Below are 21,759 nucleotides of genomic sequence, written 5' to 3'. Positions count from 1 at the left end.
CTGTAGTGCTACATAGTATACAAATAATAATAGTCTCTGACAGTGTCTGCCCCTGAAGTAAGAGAAGAGGTGACATACAGGTACAGAAAGACTGAGTGGAAATCAGTTCTACAAATATTTACAGTGAGCTTCTCCTCTTGTGAGTGGATACCAATATCGATGAGACAAAATAGTGTTACTGGAATACGTGGAGAGGTTAGAGAACAGGCAGGGCTGTCTTGGAATGAAGCAAAAGAGAAAGACAAAAGAGGGAAAGCAAGAAGAAAGCTTAGCTAAAGCTATAGTTTTGTAAGCACCTTAGATTGGCCCTGCCTCCAATATACAGGGCTCCTTTGCCTGCCTCTGCCCTGTGCTGGTGTGGTTTTCCATGTAATCTCACAGTAGACCAATCATAGAACTCATTCCACTTAAAAGGCTTCCTGAAGTAGTAGCATTCTGAAAACTTTTTATTTTTTTTCTTTCCTCTTCAATTTCATTCTAGTTCTTAGGGTGGGGAAAAAAAAAAAAAAGAAGAGCTAAGGCTGATAAATATGAGTCTTTGTATTTTATACTATTATCCTTAATTTATAGTATTCAGCTTTATTCCTTTTACAAATTTTGTCCTTTATGCATTTTTGCAGTACCAAAAAAAAAAAAAAAACCACCAAAAATCCTTTTTCTCTTTTCTTGATTTAAAAATTCCTATGTAGGCATTTAATTATTTATGTATCTTTATTAAGCTTTCTCTTACAAGGTGTTTATAGCACTAGGCTATTTTTGATTTACAGACTAAGCAAAATGAACTTCTCTACAACAAGTTCCGATTCTGATTCCGCCCTTCAGCTGATATTGCACGTTGTTTGTGTGAGTTTGATTTTTCCCTGTGATCTAGGTACAAATAGTACAATTTTGAATTGCAGTTTCCATTTCTGTTGTTCATTTCACTGCTTTTGGCAGATGAAATTCAGTTCTCCTCTACCGGCAATAGTTTAGTTCTTTTTTTTTCAACTCTTCAACTCCACTCCCAAAGCTGTCCTCCTTTTGACAACTTAAAAACAATCAATCTTTTAGCATAAACTCCAAGACATTCCAAGATGAAAAATGTTTAGTTAGTTTTTCAGATCAGTTACAAATCAAGTTTTGTCTGTTCCTTATCTTATTGTCAGATCTGGGTCTTTTGGTAGTCATCTATTAAGATCTTCTTACAGTTTATTAAACAGCACCAGAAAGAGTAGATAAGCAAAATCATTCACAGTTTTGTTGTTACTAAATCTGACGAAAATTGATCTTAATGTGTGAAAGCAGAAATGTCTCACCTAAACCAGAATTGCAGCCTTAACTCTAGGCTAAAATATGAATTGAAAGGCATAACTAAGAGAACCCTAGGTCTCAGATCCTTTCAGATACTTCTTGTTTTATGAATTATATATATTTTAGACATGTAATTTAATCAGTGTGAAAGTAGCAGTCAAGGCCATTCATTTGGTACATTAAGTGAGGAATGTCTTCAATCTGAAGATTTATTTTGTGCAAAATTAGCATGCTTTGTGTGCATAACTTACAGCTGCCACTCAAGGTGAACCTCCTTCTGAATAGGGGGCATTACTGTGTAATCTTAGTTTAATATAGACACTGCTTATGAATCTTCTTGCCAGGATGTACTGTATGTATCTGAGTGACATACTCTTAGATCTAATAAGGAAGCAGATGTTTCAGCTTTTCGGTCATATTCTTTCTCTTAGTGTGAAGATGGATCTTCATTCAAAATTTAAACCAGATGATCTGCAATATTGGGTATTATCTGCTCTGGCAGGGGGGTTGGACTAGATGATCTCTAGAGGTCCCTTCCAACCCTATGGTTCTATGATTCTATGGTTCTATGATCATTTACATACCATGTAAATGCTATGATGAATAAGCAGTCACTTGTTTATCTGTAAACAGTATATTCTCATACTGGTTATAAGAACATTGGTCTTTATTTTCTAGTTTTAGAGAAGTTGTCAATTTATGCTTGGCAATGTATTTTATTCTACTCGGTTTTCTCATCACTCACAATCTCACCTTCCCTAAAATAATCAGGGAAACTATAAAAGAATAGCATTACGCAGAAAGCTGCAGAAACATCCTGAAACATTTTGAGGTGCAATGTCCCATCAGAAAGTGTTGATGATAATGTGCAAAAAAGCATGTTAGATCAGAGTATTGCAAACATCTGAGCTCTCTGTTGACTTCATTTTGAAGTATAGCTCTAGCTTTAAGGTAGACTAGCTTTTATTTTTGCTCTGAAAATGAATCCACCAGACTACTTAATTGAATTTGGATTTGGTCATGCTCTAGTACTAAAGTTACACAGCGGGAAAGATAACTGGAATAACTAGGGAAGAATAAGTTTGGAATTTTGTTCATAAAATGCAGCCATTGGTTAACTCTTCATTGAATAGAAAGAGTTCACTACTTCTAGTAAAAGTTGGTTTTCTGGTTACTTTTTTCCTGATTATGTCAAAGATATTTAAACCTTTGCTAGATAGTTTTGATACTTGCATCAAACTGCATGAACAAACATTCTCTAAACAAAAAGTTTGTCTGTGTTTTACCGAAGAATGTCAGCACAGCTCAGGTTCATATTTTTTTTTTCAACAAAAGCCAAACAAAATTTTGCTTGTTCTCCCCTTTATTAACATTTAATTAACCGCACTGAAATAAATTCAGAGGCCGTATCACAGATTTTTACCCTCTTTTTAGTCAAATACTTTGTGTTTAAGATGAAGCTATCTAGTTTGTACTGCAATTGATAGAAATTGTTGATTCTTAGTAATTTTCTGTATCCAGTCTTTTACATTAGCCCTCCTCTGAGCAGGTGGTTGGACTAGGTAGCCTCCAGAAGTCCCTTCCACCTGAACTATTCTGTGATTCAGCAACTGCCATTAAAAATGTGGGTGTTATTTTCAGTTTGAACTTTTGCAGACTTCAGCTTTCAGCCCCTCAATCTTATTTTGCTTGCATTTGCTAAAGAACATTTTGTTAGCAAACATCTGTTCACTGTTTTCTAAATATAGATTATGATCAAGTCTTTACCTTAATTAAACCAAGTAAAATAACTTACTTCAGTGTATTTACCGGTGTATATTTGCCTAATTTCAGAGCAATCTTGTTCTTTTTAATGTGTGAATTCCAGAAGAGTGTTTGATCTTATGTATACAAGCGATATAATTTTAAATATCATTTTGTCACATCCACCATTCAAAGATTGCAGTAGGTCTTTATTGCAGTGTTATAGTGGGAAATGGCATTCAACTAGCAAAGAACTCAAGGTTTTAAGTTCTCTTCTGAGCTGCTCCTTTATAGGGTCTCTGTTTCTTTTCAGTACTTGACTTAAGTCATGCTGTTTTATTGTACTAAGTTAATGAACAAAATATTTTACATGTATGAGTATTTTTATGTGTTAGTTAACTGTCCTCAAGGCTTGTCATAAAACATTCTTTATGGTATGTCTACATTTCAGTAGTACTTGCCTTTCTCTCCTTCGGAACTATAGACTAAAATTGTGACTATAGTGTGGGTGAACACAAAGCCCACTGACCTTTTCTCTATGAATATTCAAACGAATGCTGGTTTACTTTATCAGAGTTACGAAGGTGTCCTGTACCTTTGAAAGGTAGGATGTTCTGGATAGTGCAGAAGCTGGCTTGTATGTAATACTGCTGCTGTGACTATTTTTGTAATTCCTGTATTTTACCATTTTACTGACGGCAAATAGAAGGCAGCTACTAATTTTAAGAGTTTTTTAAACTAAGAAAATACGTTTTTATCATATCGTCTTGCTTACGGAGGATCTAGAAAGAATATTGCTATAACTATTGTTTATTTTCTAAGAAAAATAGATCAAAATTCTATAAATGTTAGTCCTGGAAGATATTTTTTTAATGAGATCCCTAGTGCATTTCTATGTATCAGAGAAAAATAAATCAGAAGACTATTATGACCTACATATCTTAATATTTTAGTATAATATTGCAAGTGCTTTTAACCTCTCAGTTAAACTAGTCTGATGTATTTTTTAAAAAAAACTCAATATGCATCTATTTTGGATGGAATCCCAAAGCAATTAATGTTTTTTTATGCTAGTGTAATCTTGAATGTGCAACATAAGTATAGCTAACATTAATTCTGCTCTACAAAACAGTAAAATTTCAGTTTTACAATACATAAGTTCTCTATATTTTGACCTGAAGTAATTAAGTTTGTTCAGAATGAAGCTCATATTATATTTCTAGCACAGAAATTAAAGGAATAATTTAAAAAGGAGCATTAGCTCTGAAGTCAAGCTGTAAGCCCTGCTGTGATCGTTTTGTTCTCTTGGTACTTGGAGGGTTAAAAGGAGATGGCGGATGCGCTGTTTGAAGTGTGCAAAACTTGTAGGAAAAACTGCCTTGGGCATTGCCAACCAAACTGACTAACTGAATTCTCTTTTTGTGCTGTAGAAAATAACACTATGAATACAGAAGAAACATCAAAGGGATACTTGACCATGAAATGCTAATATAAATTCTTCTCTGTGTTCCTCAGCACTCACAATCTTCTGATTTTAACTTTCTTACTCTGTAACAATATTCTTTTAACTGGTTTCGCTTAGAAAGTAATTTCTCTACAAAAACACCAATCCTCCAAAATAAACATGACCCTTAAGGTCGAGTGTGTGACAATTACCTGTGCCCAGGCTGGAGCTGCCCTGCAGCAGCCTCGGGACAATGTCCTCAAAGGAGGTCCCAGTGCTGGGCATGGCCTTGGCCTCGGCGGATGGGACGCATCCCGAGATCCAAGCTGAGGGACAGGAGGAGCAGAGATCTGCCCGTTAGCTGCTACTTCTCTCACAGAGTACCACAGCCTGACCTGATCGCGTAGCTCATCTGCTTCTAGAGCATATGGAGTGCGGATGTTGGAATTATTTCATGGGAAGTTTAAAGCAATTAACTGTTATTGCTAACAAGTTAAGATCCAGGAAAGAGGAACTGTTGAGAACTATAGAGAATCTTAAGCTGCTTGAGGGGGATCTTTTAGGTATATAGGTAAGTTAAATTTGACTTAAAAACTTATTCAGGGAAAAAAGACAAATAAACAAGACATTTTTTTACTTGTCATATCCTCATCCTTAAAAATATGTCCTGAAATCCTTATCTTGCTTTGTAGAAAGCTTTTCCAATGTGACATAGCGCCTGGGGAAGTATTTAGCAATTTCCCAACATAATTTTTTTAGTTACTAACCATTAGTTCACTTAAATGTAAATAATCAGCACCAGTATGGCATTATAAACAAGATTCCTATGACAAACGAGGCCCCTGGCGAGGATCCCGCCCTGCCAGGCCCTCAGCGTGGTTTGTGGCCGCCTCTTCGTTCCCTCCCTCACAGGGCTCCAGGGCTCCTGCCAGCCACAGGGCCGGGGTGCCGGCCTCCCTGAACACAGGGAGGCTCCGGAACACCTCAGAAATATCTTCTCCTCAGATTTTGCTACAAAACAGCAGCCCCTTGGTGACAGGCAGGTGTGTCAGGCCGCTGCTCACCACGCAGGAGTGTGGTGGGCTGCACAAGCTGTGACAGGTTCTGGGGCCACAGGGGCTGCAGCCGGCCTCAGAGGTGACCAAGTGTTTCAGGGAGTCTCACTCTGTCTGGCAAACTTGAGTTTTCTGTATTTTCCTCTTAATTTTATATTTTAGTAAAGTATAGCTTGAGAGCCCGTGTGGTGATCTGGGGCGCTGACTGGGAGGAGGAGGGTTGGGGACAGCTGCCTTGGTGCACTTGGGCCCTCTCCTGTACAAAAGGGTTAAATACTGTCATGCTTTATAGAGGATTGTATGGAGGAAATCTTCAAAACATTAATAAGCAGTAGAGGCAGTAGATCTCTTTAAGGATTTGTATACTTTCTTTCATGAAGGAAAAGTCATATTCTAGCCATTGTAATATCACTAAATCAAAATGCAAGTTAAAGGAGTAATGACTCTTAAGTTGTGTAGTGATAAGATTTATTATTCTTCTTAAAAAGATAACTAAAATAGGAAAATGACTGTTCTTGAAGTTACAAGTCTTAAGTAAATAAAGAGGCTGATCAGGAATATTGCTTTTCAGGCCTGAATTGGTTAATAGCAATGTTGTGTAGTGGGAAGCTGAGATGGAGTTGTGTGGGCCTTAAGGCAGTGAAACCCACTGGATATCCCTGGACCAATGCTCAGCACGAGCAAGCCCATGTCCTTTCTTGTCCCTTTTTGGTGTGACTTGTGCCTTTCAAAGTCCAAACCTAGAGCAGTCAGTTAAGTGGCTTCTCCCAAGAGGTGGGACTGCTGCTGTGCCTTGTGGATGGTGTAGGCAATCAGGGCGTTGAAGCAAAAGATGGGAGTGCACCAAACTGTCTGTGTGGACACACCATGTTTTGACATCTTTATCATTGTACTACTTGTCAAAATATTCTCTATTTACTCTTCCTTCCCATGCTTTATAGTAACACAATCTACCTAGTGGTAAGTCTGGCACAGCTGTCTGCACCCCACACAACCTGTAGAACAGCTAACATTCTGCCTGATTTAAGGCCAGGCAATGTACCTCTCGTTCTTTGCATCACTGAATTTCTGACATGCTAGATTAATTATATTCAGTTACTCTTTTCTCACTATCATGAATCTGTCCCCTCTGCCTTACATTTATATTGTTGTCAGTATTCAGCATGACTTTCATGACTGTAAATGGAAGAATAGATCCCTGATGTTAACCAGCTACAAGAGAAGTCAAGTTTCTTAAGACTGTAAAGTAACCTTTTGGACATGACAAAACTCAAGAGATCATTTGTCTTTACAGGTACATCTGTAAGAGATAGTTATCAGCATAAAGCGTTCTTTTATTTCTCAATTGGAAATTTGAAATAATCTGTATTAATTATTTTTGTTTTATTTTACCACAGGATTGTACAGTGTATGAAACAGAAAATAAAATTCTTCATGTGGTAAGTAATCTAAGTATTCTGCTTTGGTATTCTCTAATCCTATCCCATCCACTTAAATGATTTAAAAAAACATTGAAGCTACCATAAGAAAATAAAGTTCCTTATTATTTGACGCAACTTCTGATGAATTATATCAGTTTCTAAAAGTTAAAGTTTTCATAAATAAGGTCAAATAGATAAAAAGTTAAAATTTATGTTCAAGACCAGCGATGAGAGTGAGATATCAGCTTACGTTTTGTGACCCCCTGCAACCAATTTAGTGCAAGTTAGTTGTGCCTCCTACCAGCCAGTTTAATAACTACCCCAGTACTCTAGGTTTAACACTCCAAAATGTCTTTTTCTTTTTTTTTTTTGCATCAATGTAAAGAAATTGAGAGAGACTACCCAAACAATATCAATAAAATATTTTTCACGTTAGATATTGTTTCCAGTTTCTCTGAAGATTGGAGGCCTACGGAAGATGGCAGTCATTCACTTAAGAATCATTCCTACCAAGTCCTTTTACTCTTTCCTAAATTGGAAGTCTTTCAAGTTTAAGGCTTAAGAATCAGCTTTCTTCTGCTGTTTCCTAATTTATGATTGTTTATTTTAGCAAGCAAGGCCAGATACTCCCTCTCACTCTTCCTTTCCATGCAGTTCCCTGGAGTAATGCTCTCTGTTACATATACATTACCAATACATAATTATTTTTCTTAGATTGTTTCAGAAGCTTCACAATACTCTTACTAGTGTAATACTCCTACTAGGATTGCTGGCATGGAATTACAGCAATGGATCCATCAGACTGGTACATTACTAGCTGCACTGGATGTCAGACTGAGCACTCTGTGCCTTCAGCACTCAAAAATCTAATGGCAAAGTGGAATGGAAGAATCTTATATGAAGTTATTGATTAGATATTGGCCTTTTAGTTCAAATACTTTTTATTTTCCTTGTACTGGCACTAAAAACTTGTACTGACACTGAGATAGAGTTAAAACCGATGCTGAAAGGGAAATCTCAAAGGATTTACAAGTTCAGATCAGCTTCTGACATGCTCTGACAAAGTGCCTAACTATTTTTTTGGTCTTTTTTTTTTTCTTAAAGCCTTTTACACATACTCTGCTTCCAGCAGGGATTAAAATTTGTCATAAAACATTGATGTGCTGTTAAATTCAGAAAGCATGGAGTGACTTTTAGAAAAAACCTTACTGTTGCAAACCTGATTCTGAAAAGAACTTCTAAAAGCACCCAAAATCTTCTGGGATTTGGAGCGTGCATATACACACACACACATACATACATATATACACCTTTTAATCCACAATTCTAACTGCATATGACTTCTAGAAATACATCTTTAGCTGAATGTAACTTTTGACTTTTCCACCTGTTCTGGTTAGAAGCCTGAAAAGGAAGAAGAGATGAGAGAAAAGTTTCCATTTTTAAGTATCCCATAGGCTCAGCAGTTAAAGTGTGATGAACAGTGAAGAGCCTGGATCTCAAGGCAGTAGAACTTGTCTTAGCCCGAGCAAAATCACCTCAAAGTACCTGATCCAGAGCATCCAGGCTCTGAGAATCAACGTGTTTATCATCGTAACTCTGTGAGAAGAATCACCATCTTTCTCACAGTATTTTAAAAAATAATAATTATTTCAAGGATACTGAATTCAAGAATAAGCTTTGTAAATTATTTGGGTATTTTATCGTCATTTGATTTCTAAAAATAAAATCAAATTAAAGAAAATACTCAAGAAAAATAACTGTGATGCTCTAAAGTAAAATTTACGTTTGTAAGAGATAGAATCTATAACTCAAACATCACATGGTGTTTTTTTATTTCTGGAAGATATTAAGAAAGATATACTTGGAATTAAAGACAGATTTATAAAATTATGATCCATGATTGACTTTCTTTTTTGGTTACTGGAGAGATTCACAGAGGTGTAGATTTGTTTGGAAGAGCTGCAGACTAGGCCAGCGTGTGCTCAGATGATGTGATTGCAGGTGGAGCTGCCATTCCCTCAGTAGCCATACGACTAGACTGTGTCTATTCTGCAACTCAGGTATTATGGGAAAAGATAAATTATGGAGGAGTCATCTTCAGGATCACTTAAACCACATGTCCAAGAGTCATGTTTCTTTGGGTTTGGGTATCTGTTTAGCAAAATATGGTTATCAGAACTGTATCAGTTCTTTGGACTAATACTGTACACCTATGATAATCAAAAAATACAACCTGCTAGTTGTTCTTTCTCTCAGCAGTAAATACAGATTATTAACTTCCATTTCTTGTACAGACCCAGCAGTGGCTGTCACACTAAAAATACTTCCACGTACAAGCTGTATGCCTTGTTCAAAACTTAGTGGTTTCCTAGAGATCCTGTTCTTGTTATGGCGCATTGAGAGAAATGTAATAAATGGGTTTAGGTGTTGGACAGCCTGTAAAATTCTATGTAGAGGTCCTCTGCAGCAGGTACTTCTTGAAGAACCCATTTTTGTCGGAGATTTTCTTATGTGTGGTAGTATTGCACCATCTGGAGAGCGTGCACTTTGCTTCTCTGTGGTTTTGGAACCAGTACCGAAGACTTTGGTCCTTTCTATTCTTTTATTCCAAAAATATTTTAGCGTATGTTAATGTATCATCTCATGATAGTGCCATGTCAAACATTACTGCCTGACACTGTGCTATTATTCATGAATTGTGCTCCTGTTTATGCTATCTCAGCCTTCACATTATTTACATCTGATGTCAGGCCTCTCTTGTATCTGCTCAAGTACTTTTACAGCAAACTGGTATTTTTAATTATTCTAATATAACTTTCTTGAATATTTTCCTGGTGCTAAAATCCTACATAGATTTTAATTAACTTTCTGAATCATGGGACGATCTTGAAGATTCATAAGACTGTCGTGGTTCAGCCTCACCTGCCAACAAAAAACCACGCGGCCGCTGTCTCGTGCCCCCACAGCCGTGGGGGAGAATCGCAAGAAAAAGGCAAAACTCGTGGGTTGAGACAAAGGCAGTTTAACAGAACAGCAGAGGGAACAAGAAAACAACGATAATATTGAGAGAGGAGCATACAAACACGACGGCGGTACCGGCGCCCATCGAGCGGCCCCGGGACGCCCCTCCGTGCTCCAAGCGGTGACTTCCTGCCCCCTCCCCCGACCCCTCCCGGCTACAGGCTGGGCACGGCTCGCTGGGATGGAATACCTGTGTCCCTGCCGGATCCCGGGGAAAATTAACCCTATCCCTCCCCGGAACCAGGACTAAGACTAGATTTCATTGAAAACTTGTTTGCGGTTTATTTCGTTCCGAAATTGAAAAAGTATTCCCTGTGACAACTGTAAAGTTAAAACATTACATCAGGAAGTAGAAAGTATTGTCTCTGGGATTTAGTCTGCATCTAATCTGTACATATGATCTTAAATGTTAAGGAATCAAAGAGGGTCTCAGTTTGAAATCACAGTAATATTTTTATATGACAGTAATTCAAAAGTTGGATGAAAGCATATACTCACAGTCAGGGTCAACCATCAGTTCATATGTAGAATAACAGTATAACACATCTTTTGAGCAAGCTGGTTTCTCTGTCTCTGGTGGTAGACGACAGGGCCTAAAGTTTTGTTTAGGGGCTCTGGCCCAAAGCTGAAACTGCTAAAAATATTTCTGGTGATGCTGACCTTGAGACGCGGTCATGCATACCTGAATGTGATGCTTTGCATCTTGCAGCTGATACAAAATACAAATGCCACATCCAGTACTCCAAAGCTGTACTTGAATTTCCTGATGAGTAACTATACAGTGAATGGAAATATGATCTATAAATTCAGTTCGTTAATTTATTCATTGTGACAACTTTATTTGTTTAACTTATACATATAGTATCAAATGAGATATTAGAAATCCTCATGCTTTTGCAAATGCCTGAAATAAAACTTCCCTTAAGGGATTTCACTAGAATTTGCTATAATTAGGGAAAATGAGAGTATAGTCCCCAAAGGAAAATAGATGCATACAGCACAACTTCGACCGGAACACCATTCTGAAATTCATTTAAGTGAATGCTTTCAGATTAGGTTCAAATATTTTTAGGCATAGCCTTTTTAAAGGAACACTTTAAGCAACAGATGCAAATTTGGGAATAAATCTTTACATATGAAGATTCTCCAAGAGTACAGATCAGCTCCTTTCTGATGCATAGACTTACTTTGATGGATAGGTTTAATCTGTCTGTAGCACCGTTACCATCTGTGCAATGGGGTTCCTACTTCAAAGGTGTTCGTGTGGATTGGCATTAAGGTTTTGAGATCTTTAGCTGGAAGGCAGGATAACACAAAATTATTGCATAGTTGTAGTGATCTAGAATATCAATTAAAGGATGTGTTTAAAGATGCGTAAGAATTTTACTTCAGGAAATGGATTAACTAAGGCACTTTTCTGCCAGTATAATTTTTAACAAAGGAAATATTTTCCAAATTGTATAATGAAAAAGTCACCTAATTATCACTGTTGGTAGGGTTGCTCTCATTATTTGGTAGCCAAAATATGTTATTAGGTTGTGTATAAGGCATTTATTTTTAACATATTTTACTCAACGTCCATTGTATTTATAATGATACGTTGTAATGACAGATAAGATAAAGCTCATCAGGATTTTGGCAATTTTATAAAAAGGGCATATAATTGGAGGGGAGAAAATAGTTTAGATATACAGATGTTACCAGTGCACAGTAAAATCTGTTAATCAGAAGAACTGTACGTGCATGTACATTTTCTTGACATTTATGGATATTTTCTGTTTCATTAACTTCTTGTTCTTGGCTTTCATGTACCTGTAGTTTTTACAGTGCTAAGAAATAAAATTACCTATTTATTCTCAGGTAGTTCTCAGAATAAGAACTTCACTAGTAGTTTCAGTTTAATATGAGGAATTATATTGACTTGTTTTTCTTCGTAGTGTAAAACCTTGTCTGGGATTTGTGACCACATCATTTCGCTCTCATCTGATTCTCTGGTGTCACAGTCAGCACATCTTGAGGTAGTTCATCTCACCAGCATTATGCCCAGTGAGGGTTTGGTAAGTAGCAAAGCAGCTTAAGGTTTAACTGTTAGAATACGGAATCAAGCCTCAGTTCCTTAGGGTGATTTCATTTTTTAATTTGTCAAGAAATCAAAATGTGTTTTCATGCAGTGTCCTACTATTTATTTTTTGGGAAGCGTAATCAGATTTCTGAAAGTGGTTTATTTAACATTTATCTAAATAAACGGATTGTAATAAAAAAAAAATTAATTAAAACCTGTTTTATCTAGGGCCTCATGTGCAACTGGTAACTATACAAGCAGCTAAAGAAGAGTTATAGTCCTTTGATAGCCATGTTGCAGTTTTTTGGAATGTACCAAAGTAATCCCCAAATACATATATATACAAATAAAATTAACTACATATCATCCATTAATGTGCTTTGAGAATGATTAGTGGAATGTATGTTTCTTGGGCTTGCATAAAAATAGTTAAATGCCTCCCTAATGATTCATTTCAAATAAAACTTCCAGAAGTATCATCCCAGAAACAAAATAAATCCCTTATATATGTAAATTGCAGCTCACTGAGCAGACCAGTTAGGTGTCTTCTGAACATCCCAGCTGCTCTGCATTACGAATGGGTCACACCATTAAAATTTTCTGCAGAGATGATAGTTTTTTGGACAAGGGATTTTTGTGAAGTTTTAGGAGTCAGTGGGTAAAGATTTCTGTCTCCCCTCCTTAGTCCCCCACTTTGTGACCATTCTGATATTGGTAGGCTGTAGGAGGGTAGGGAACCTAAGATCCTAACAAAAGCTAGAGAGTAAGATACCACTGCAGGCACTGGGATGTTCTTGCTCGTTCTCCTCAAGAGACAGGCTGCTTTTCCCAGTATGATCTCTTATACATACTGTCTTCAGCTACCTTCTCGGGATTTTTTTGTATTTTTATTTTCTCTACAAGAGGAGGAATCCAGGAATGTTCCTGAGGAGGAAAAAAGGCAAAAGTGGGCGGATAAATTGGTAGCCATGAGGCTTATCTGCAGAAGATTCCAGAACTGACAAATTAAAATACATTTGAGTGTTACATTTGTTAGTTGAGATGTTTTTGTATTATTTCAATGTCTTACTCTTTCTTCTAACATTAAATAGCAATGAACACCATGTGAAAATCCAGTGAAAGTTACAAGAGCATAATTATTTTGAAGTATGCATATTAATTTGAGAATGATGTGTTTTAGTAACGTGAGTGGGGTTTGTATGAGTACATAAGTTTACTTTATTCTTAGACTGATTTAGTCAACAAAGAATACTACAACAGTGTAAAACGCATTTAATTTTAATTCTGTGGTATCACAGATGCTTATCCCAGTATGTAATCCTGAAGACAGACATCATTTGCTTGCTTTGCTGCTTCATCTCAGTGACCAAATGTGTTCCCTTTGTAGCCCGGTTTCCCCTCTTGGTCTGATTTCTGAGTTAGTGCAGGGATAACCAGGAAATACCACGTCATTATAATTTACAGCTTGTGCAGTATATATGCTGTAAAACTGCTCGTGCTTTTGACTTGCATTAAGAGTACTACATCCTGCAGTCTGGATCTCTGCATAGCTTTTCTTTCTATCCAGAAACATAATGTATTTCTGCTGGACTGCTTAGCGGAAAGTTCACTATGAGTGCTGAAGAGAATGTGAACACATAGGATGTATTTTCCTCAGAGATGATGGAGCATATCAAGCAGGGCTGGGCATTGCTAGTATTTCCCATTCAGTGATAGCTCTAGATCTAAAACAGGGGTGTAGGCTGGTGGAGGACAGAAAGAGTGTAGCCTACTTCAAAAATGGCATGTCCTACAGTGAGCAGCAAATTTAATGGCATGCAATATTAGGCAGGTATCTTTCAGGGTATGAATGCTATACTTTCTAAGCCGCTTATCATAAAGTGTCAGAGTATGGTTTAAACTTTGCATGAGTGGCCATAATGAGAGTTGTTGGGTGTATTGTTGTGGCCTGTCATGTGGTCCACACTTCCATCTGGATCACTCTCTTTTTGAACATCAGACAGGGCCTGTGCTGTAATAATGCTGTAGACTGGACTCTCTCACTGGGTGGAAGAAACGTGATGTAGTTCTCCATCCACAGTGTACCCATAAGTTTATAGCCAACAAAACTGCAGTAAGTGGGCACTGCTGACAGAGCGCATGAGACAAATACTGCAATCAAAACTGCCCATCAAATTTTTTTATATATTTTTTTTTTAGATGAAGTGAAATCACAGTGAATGGCTGAGTTTTCTGTGCCTAATTGTGAAGGCACTATAACATGTTAGGTTGGAAAGTTCCTTATAATCAATTTTGCTGACACTGTGTTCTGTTTAGAAAAAAATATGAAAAAGGACTATAAATGGGAATAAAAGAAAAATCATGTGAAAAGGAAAAGCAAACATTAATCAGAATCAAATATAGAACAGAGTAATGAATTACAAATGGCTTTCTCATGATTGTATAGCAGTTTTTTTCCACAGGATCTCTGCTCCATTCAAGAGAAAATTGAGCGCTATTCACTGAATGGAAAGTATTCAGAGTTCCATTTTTATCCTTATCATTCAGTGTAGGGTTGAGGTCTTATTTGCCACACTTCAGCTTAGCTCTGCGTTCCCTTGAGTTGATAATTTCATCGTGAGGGTCAGGTCTTTTTTTATATGGTCTTACTGAGTGCTTCACAGATGCTAATTAATTCATCCTCACAACACACTTGTAAAAATGATATTGTAATTTTAGTCTTATAGATAGGAATCTAATGCACAGAGCAATTTGTGTCAAAATTGCCAAAAATCTATTTTTCGGGAGAAGCTTACCATATAATTCTTCATAACACTTGTTACTTTTATAGCATAAGTTTAAAATACAGTCTCTCTTGGGTTTAAGTGTAGCTAAGGTTTTCAGAGCTACTGAGAACTGTAGCTTCAGCTTCATGCAGTTGGCATCTAGAAAATGAACATAATTATTTGCCATTGGTGAAAAATGTGTTGTAAGCTACTTATTCAGATTTATGTGGGAATTCAGTTATCTGGAATGATATTCAGTTGACTTTAATTATGAGTCTGTCTTTATTTTCAAAACTCTATTTGCAAAACTGCTATTATATGCCTTCTAATTTCTTCAACAAATGAGCCAGAAATGCTATAGACTTTGCTCATATAATTCACATAAGCTGAATTAATTTCCAGGTCCAAGTCCATACAGTTACTACACGGAGTCAGAACTCCTGCAGGGACATGTCTGTGTGCTTTCAAATAAATTCTGGATCATAAAGCATTTTCACAAAGGGACTTTTGTGTATGTCACTTGAATGTGAACCTTCGGTTCCAGCATTTTCTGACTTTCTGTCCTTGCTTTTATGAGCTTAATCATAATCTTTTTCTTTTTCCCGCTCTCTAAAGTATCTTCTTTTTCAATCTGCTTTATTAAAAAATAGTCTTATATCATGCATTCCCCAGAACACACTCTCGGTGGTAGTTTCATGGCAGTTTGCTGGAGAAAAGAATTTGCATTGGGAAGCACGTGTTTTAGGTTCTATTCCAAGTTCTGATGATTGTGTTTGCATCCTGATATCTGTAGGCATTTCTGGGCTCCAGAAACATACTGGGTTCTTTCCTCTCTCTTTCCATTCCTTCCCAAGCTGTACCAGTCACATATACCAGTCAAATTACATCCTCCTTTTCCTTATTTAGCCACTGAACATTAGGTGGCAAATACTACAACACCCTCCATGTATTTTTCCATTTCATTTTAAAGTAACTTTGAAGACTGTAAAACACTTTTTCTCCTGAATTGTAGTACTGGGTATGGTAATGGCATTTACATCTGAAGTATACTGCATGATCAGCCTGAATAAGATGTCAGGAAGGCAAAACTTTGTTTCAAACTACCAATTTGACAAACTTGAAATAAAATCCTGTACTAAAAAAGTATTAGACTGTGAGAACCACTGTCAGTTCTGACCGTGTTGACAGAAAGAGAACATGCATAACTAAGTTTTTATGAAATAGAATAAAAAAAATCTGAATTTCATGATTTAAGAAAATTCCTTTCCTTGGCTTTTAGTTTTTCAATTCTTTGAGTTATTTATATTGTCAATTGTAGCATGACAAAGGAAATTGAATCAATTTTTTACTTACAAATGCTTTTTACAAATTGCTTTTTACAAATTACTTTTCTTTCTGCTTAGGGAAAGATAGGTTTCCATTCCATTGCATTGCATGGTAAACTTCCTTTTGAAGTTACAATAATTTGTGGTAAATGAAACTATGGTATGGTTTTAATTTTTAGGTACAGTGCATAACTTCTCAGTATAAGATTTTTGATATTTGAAAAATCTACCCCCCTGGAATCTATTACGTTTCAAAAGTCCATAAACCAAGTTCTGCATTTAGGAATCTCAGAATTTCTGTTTAGTGATTAGACAAAGATGGTGCAGCAACACCTGCTTTCAATTTCTTGGCTTAATGGACCCAGTGCCACCAATAGGCTCTTGAGACAAGAGTTTGTGTTACTGTTTGCAGGGGAAGAGGTGCAGCTCCTAAGCTTCCTACTAAATCCTTGAGGGTGAAGGTAGGTGAAAGGCTATTCAAACCTTACTATTAATTAGCTCAGACTAAGTCCAGCTTTGGAACAGTTTTGCTGTCAGATAAACAAAGGCAGACTAAGGGAACCAGTATTTTATTTGAGATGATGGGTAGGGAGACCATCCATAAGATGGGAGTGTGGAGGGGGTTTTGAGGTTTGGGTGGGTTTTTTTTCTCCTACTACTCCTGCATGATCAGGGATTGACAGTAGTGGAAGATTTTATTTTTTTTTTTTTTTATTACAGCCAGTATTATTTTGGACTCCACATTTTTAATTTTTTTTTAATCTCCTGCACTTGATGTGCTGTATATTTAAAGATGCTTCTGTGTAACATGCAACTTTAATCTTCTTTGATGAGATTAATGATTACTTGAGCAGGAGATTCTGAACAGGCAGGCTGTTGGGTTTTTATTGTTTGTTTTTGTATTTTCTGATGCCTGAGGAATGTTTTGCTTCTGGAATGCAGTATCACTTGTATTCCTCTTTCTTCCACCTTTTTGTTGTCATTATTTTCTCTTGTATCTGAGCTTCCTACTGCTAATAGAAGGAGTGCTATCAGTCACACTTTAATAAAGATAGACACTGCTTATATCCACAGCTTTGTTAATTTTTCTGCAGTGGGAACTTTTCCTGTTTCATTTAAGAATCTAATGGAATCAAAGATTGTGGGAATAAACATTTTTATAAGATCAGCTGTGTATCATTGGAGGAAAAAATAAAAACCAAAACAAAACCAAACAGACAAGCTGTCAGATGCAAAGATCCTTCTTTATCAAGAATTATTCATCTATCTAACGTACAGCTACCCTTTCAAATAGTATTTCTCTTTATCTCAAAATTTTAATTTAAGGTGATGCAAGCCAATCTTTTCCATTTTTACAAGAAAGGAAGTACAAGAGGATGCAAGAAGAAAAAGTAGAACATGAAGGCGGGTTTTTTTTGTGGAAATACACATAGCTGTCCTAAAACTGTTAGGATGATAATCTAATTATTTCACATTATTTTTAAAGGCCTAAAGAAACTTGACAAAGTTCCATTCATGCTTGATATATAAAGGTTCTCATAGCCTACCTTTGTTGTTTTTCATAGGATTGTATTTAGGTAGAATTTAGTAAAAGGATTATAAGAATAAACTCTCCTTTGAGTTAGATGGCTGAGATAAATACATAAAACTGTTATTATGCTATGTAGTAGTAAAGAAATGTATACACCTCTGTCCAAATTTGACAGTTAAAACAAGGTTAGAGAACCATTTTATATTTGGGGCAAAAGATCAAGGGGTGTAACAGTTCCCTGGTAGTTTGTAGCAATACAGACCTGCATCTTCACTATTGGTGTTTCATTGTGTTATAAAAGTAGAGCCAGAACTCTTCTCCCTGTAGAAGTGCTGATGAGACACATCCATTTTATTGTAGTTTAAATACCTGAATTTTCCATGCAGAAGTATTTTGTCATGTTCCAGGAAAGAAGTGGTATGAAAACATGAATCATCTGATAATAGGTCATTCTTCCCCAAAAAGAAATAGTGGCCTACATTTGGAAGTGTTGAAAGTATAAGCCAGAAATGCTCATAATAAGAGAGTTTAGTCTCATTGCAAAATTCAGAGCTTTTCAAACATTGTCTGAAATACCCATGAATTAACCTGGGAATAATTGTTCACACTTAAAAATAGTTTGTTGTGATTATATCCTGGCTAATTAACCAGATGACTCTGCAAGAAATTTTTCTAGGAAATTCCACTTATAACTGGAAACACCATTTTCTGGGGAATAGTGTCTTTAAAATGGGATTTTAAATGGCTGATTCCTTCCCATATGTTTTCAAAGGTCAGATTTTAATTAAAAAACTAAGTCACTCTCTCATTAGGTGGGACAGTGTCAGAGTTACTCAGGAACAGCCAGGTTCTTGATATAATAGCCTGTGAAATATTTCCTTGTTCTGTAGCACATCTCATATATTGGTATAATTCTTTGGAGTTTCATATATGACATATCACAGTTATTAAAGAGCAAGTATTTACTTCTGACCCCCTAACTGTTGACTGGTCTGAGCCATCTTCACAGAGTGAAAGAGAATACTCAACTCTTGCCCAGGGATAAGGGGTATAGTTTGTCATTCTTCTGTGCTCTGAGATCATTGGTGGGGTTCAAGAAGAAACAAGAATAAGAATAAAGACCCATATTTGAAAAAAATGATAGAAATCATTTTGAAAAAGGACTCCAGTAAAATTCTGCTTGGAAGGGCAGAAAATAGATCAACAAGAGGACAGAAGATCAGGAATTGAGGAGGGGATGACTGAATTAGTTCGGTAGAAAAAACAGAATAGGATGTGATAGTGAATGATAAGGTAGAAAAGCCCTGGAACTGCTTAGACAAGGAGAATGTATCTTCATGAGCCAGAAGAGCAGGAAGAAAGGAAGACAAACAGGTGGAGAGGGCTACAATGGAAAGTGGAAGGAAAGAGGTAGGAGAAACCTCTACAAGCAGGACTTGATTGCATAGATGTAGATGTCTGGTGCCATTTTAGATGCCCATCTTTTCGTTGCCACTCCCGAATGTTCTCTGTCATATCTGCCAAACCTATGCACATTTCTTGGTTACTTTGAAGTGACTAAATATTCTGTGGGTATCGCTCTTGAAGCAGATTACTTTCATCTCTTCTGACTGGATACTGATTCTGGGGCTGGGTGTGTGGAGGAAAAAGCTTGTGGGATGATTGGGTGTTGAGCACTGAATACAGGAGAGACTAGGGCTGATGGGCAGCAGGGTAAGAAGCTCGTGTTGTGGAGACTTAATAGACAAGAAAACTCCTTTGAGAGGGATAGCCATTTGTGTTGAAGAGGAAAGACCAGAAGACAGAGGGAGGTGGGAGACAACAGGGAAAAAAAACACGCCACTTCCCACTGAAAGTCTCCGATCCAGAGCCTAGGATGGAATCCAAGATTCAGAATTTCCCTTGTTTATGTGCTTTCTGTCTGTGAAACCCACTGACAAAATAGTCTTCTTATTTAGTCTGATGTTTTTGTTATTTTACTTTGACAACTCATATGGCTGAAATCTATGAAATAGTTTGCAAGCAGTTTGTGTAAAGAGTTATATGAGAATAATTAGCTACAAGAGCGTATCTTCATTTCCATCAGATTTTATAACAAGTTAGTAGGATCAAAATAGCGGATATGTGGATCCTCTTTTAATAGATTAGTTTACAAGTTAATTAAAGATTATGCTTATGTAAAAATACATTATTACAGAAGTATATGACTTGAATATGCTGAATCAATGTGACTGCTTTAAGCCACAGATAAAATAGAAAATAATTGTAAACAAAATAACTATTTCTAACAGTTCCAGAAGTGTTAGCAGTTGTCACAACAGGATCTACTTAGCTATCCATATCTGGGCTTGGGAAAAAGATTCTTGCTGCTTCAATTCTTCAACTGCAATATTAAATCAGTATTTGCCTGGAACTTATGTTATCTGATAGAAAATTTTTCAGAATGTATTTCTATTTTTTTTAGGCTTATTAACCATAAAAAATGCTTATTTTAGTGGAAACAGAATGAAACAATGATGAATAAAAAGAAAGCCAATAGCCCAATAAATTGAAAGCAAGGTCCAGCTCTTTTGCCTAATTCAGACTGTGAATACTTGTGCGCTTTTTCTGGGTTGACGGAATTAACAGCTCTCTAAATGACTAAGTTTTGCAATTTTGGACATTTCTTATAAGCCAGAGTAGATGATTTTCATTTTTCACAGTAAATTGGATGAAAGTGAACTCCTGAAAGCCTTTTGTTTATATTCATAGACTACTTTGCGTATACACACACATACATATATACATACACACACACACACACACACGTATATATGAGCAATTTAAACTTTTGAGGAATTCTGCTAAGCTGTGCCAGTATTGCTTAAAATATGCTGGGAGATTCTAGTCTTTCTCATTACAAATGCTGATTATAAAAAGGAAAATGGGGATGGTGGTGGGGATGAAGCACACCAGTCGCTAAAGTAGTGTTGGCACAGATAGTCCTTTAGAAACAATATCTTTCTAAGTGTTAGCGTCTTTTCATGTTGAAGGATAAATTGTCCTTTTAAAATCTTCCTACCACAGAAAGCAACTGAGAGCTGGATTGAACGTTACGCACTGTGTTACACGCTGCAGTATCTGTTGTAAAAGGATAGGCAAGTGCTGACAGTCAGCATATCAAGGACAGGGGGGTTTTAGGGAAAAATGTTAACAAGGTTGGAAAGAGTGATTTGAAGTAAGGAATGTATCTGGCCTCTAGAATAGATGACAGACTAAATAAAGCCATTTTCAGAATTGGTGTTTGTTTTTAGGGGGTTCTTTTTAAGAATACTTTCAATCTTGTTTTGAGTATTATACTCAAAACTTTCTCCCATGTGGAAAAATATTTTTGGAGCTATTATTTTATATATGATAAATATGTTTTTTATTTATATATATGTATATAAAAAATACCTTGCATTCTGGACTATATAAAATGAAAAATAAATGTAACATTTTTTAATATTTTTAGATAGAACGTAATCTTTCAAGGTTTTCAGGTAACACAGGTATGTCAAGGAAATACAGTGCTACTGTAATGGTCAACAAGAAACAAGGTCTTTCATTATTTTTCTTTTGGGGAAACAAGGATGAAAGCTCAATTTAGAATACTTTGAAGGCTATGAGTCATTCTCTAAAACTATTTATTTATATATATTTTGTTCTTAAAGTTTAATAGCTAAGATGAAAGATCAGATAGCAAAATGTAGGGTAATTCTTAGTGATTAGTCAGTTTTTATATCTCTCAGATGGCATGTGTTAAGAGGTAAAATTGTAATTTGATTTTTTCCAAAAATACACATAGCTTAACAGGAGGCTAAGAACTTTAAGAAAAAATATGTGATAAAATTTAGTGAAAAGTTTAGCGCTATGTTCTGGTTTGGCCTTCAAAATCTTAGTCTTTTGGTTTGTTAAGTGGGGAATGAATCTTGTCAAAACAAGTACAGTGTTAGAACTGTGATATGAAAATTGATATTAAAAGTGTGGCTGGAAATGTGTTACTGAAGTCTACTATGTGTGAAAATAACAGACTTCTGTCATGGATGCAGCAATGTTCTGTAACATTCTGGCTAACAGT

The 21,759-nt window shown here is 36.3% G+C and overlaps 1 protein-coding gene across 1 annotated transcript in view; it reads left to right on the top strand.

Annotated features, from left to right (window-relative positions):
• Nucleotides 1–21,759, top strand: part of LOC128914972 (connector enhancer of kinase suppressor of ras 2-like) — a 212,579-nt gene that overhangs the window by 97,792 nt on the left and 93,028 nt on the right. The window contains exons 5-6 of the mRNA XM_054214713.1: nucleotides 6,930–6,971; nucleotides 11,915–12,034. Of these exons, the coding sequence (XP_054070688.1) occupies nucleotides 6,930–6,971; nucleotides 11,915–12,034 (162 nt within the window). The remainder of the gene's footprint in view (nucleotides 1–6,929; nucleotides 6,972–11,914; nucleotides 12,035–21,759) is intronic.

Source organism: Rissa tridactyla, chromosome 9 (assembly GCF_028500815.1).
Source record: "Rissa tridactyla isolate bRisTri1 chromosome 9, bRisTri1.patW.cur.20221130, whole genome shotgun sequence".
In the NCBI taxonomy this organism is placed as follows: Eukaryota; Metazoa; Chordata; class Aves; order Charadriiformes; family Laridae; genus Rissa; species Rissa tridactyla.
This window is presented reverse-complemented; position numbering and strand designations above follow the sequence as displayed.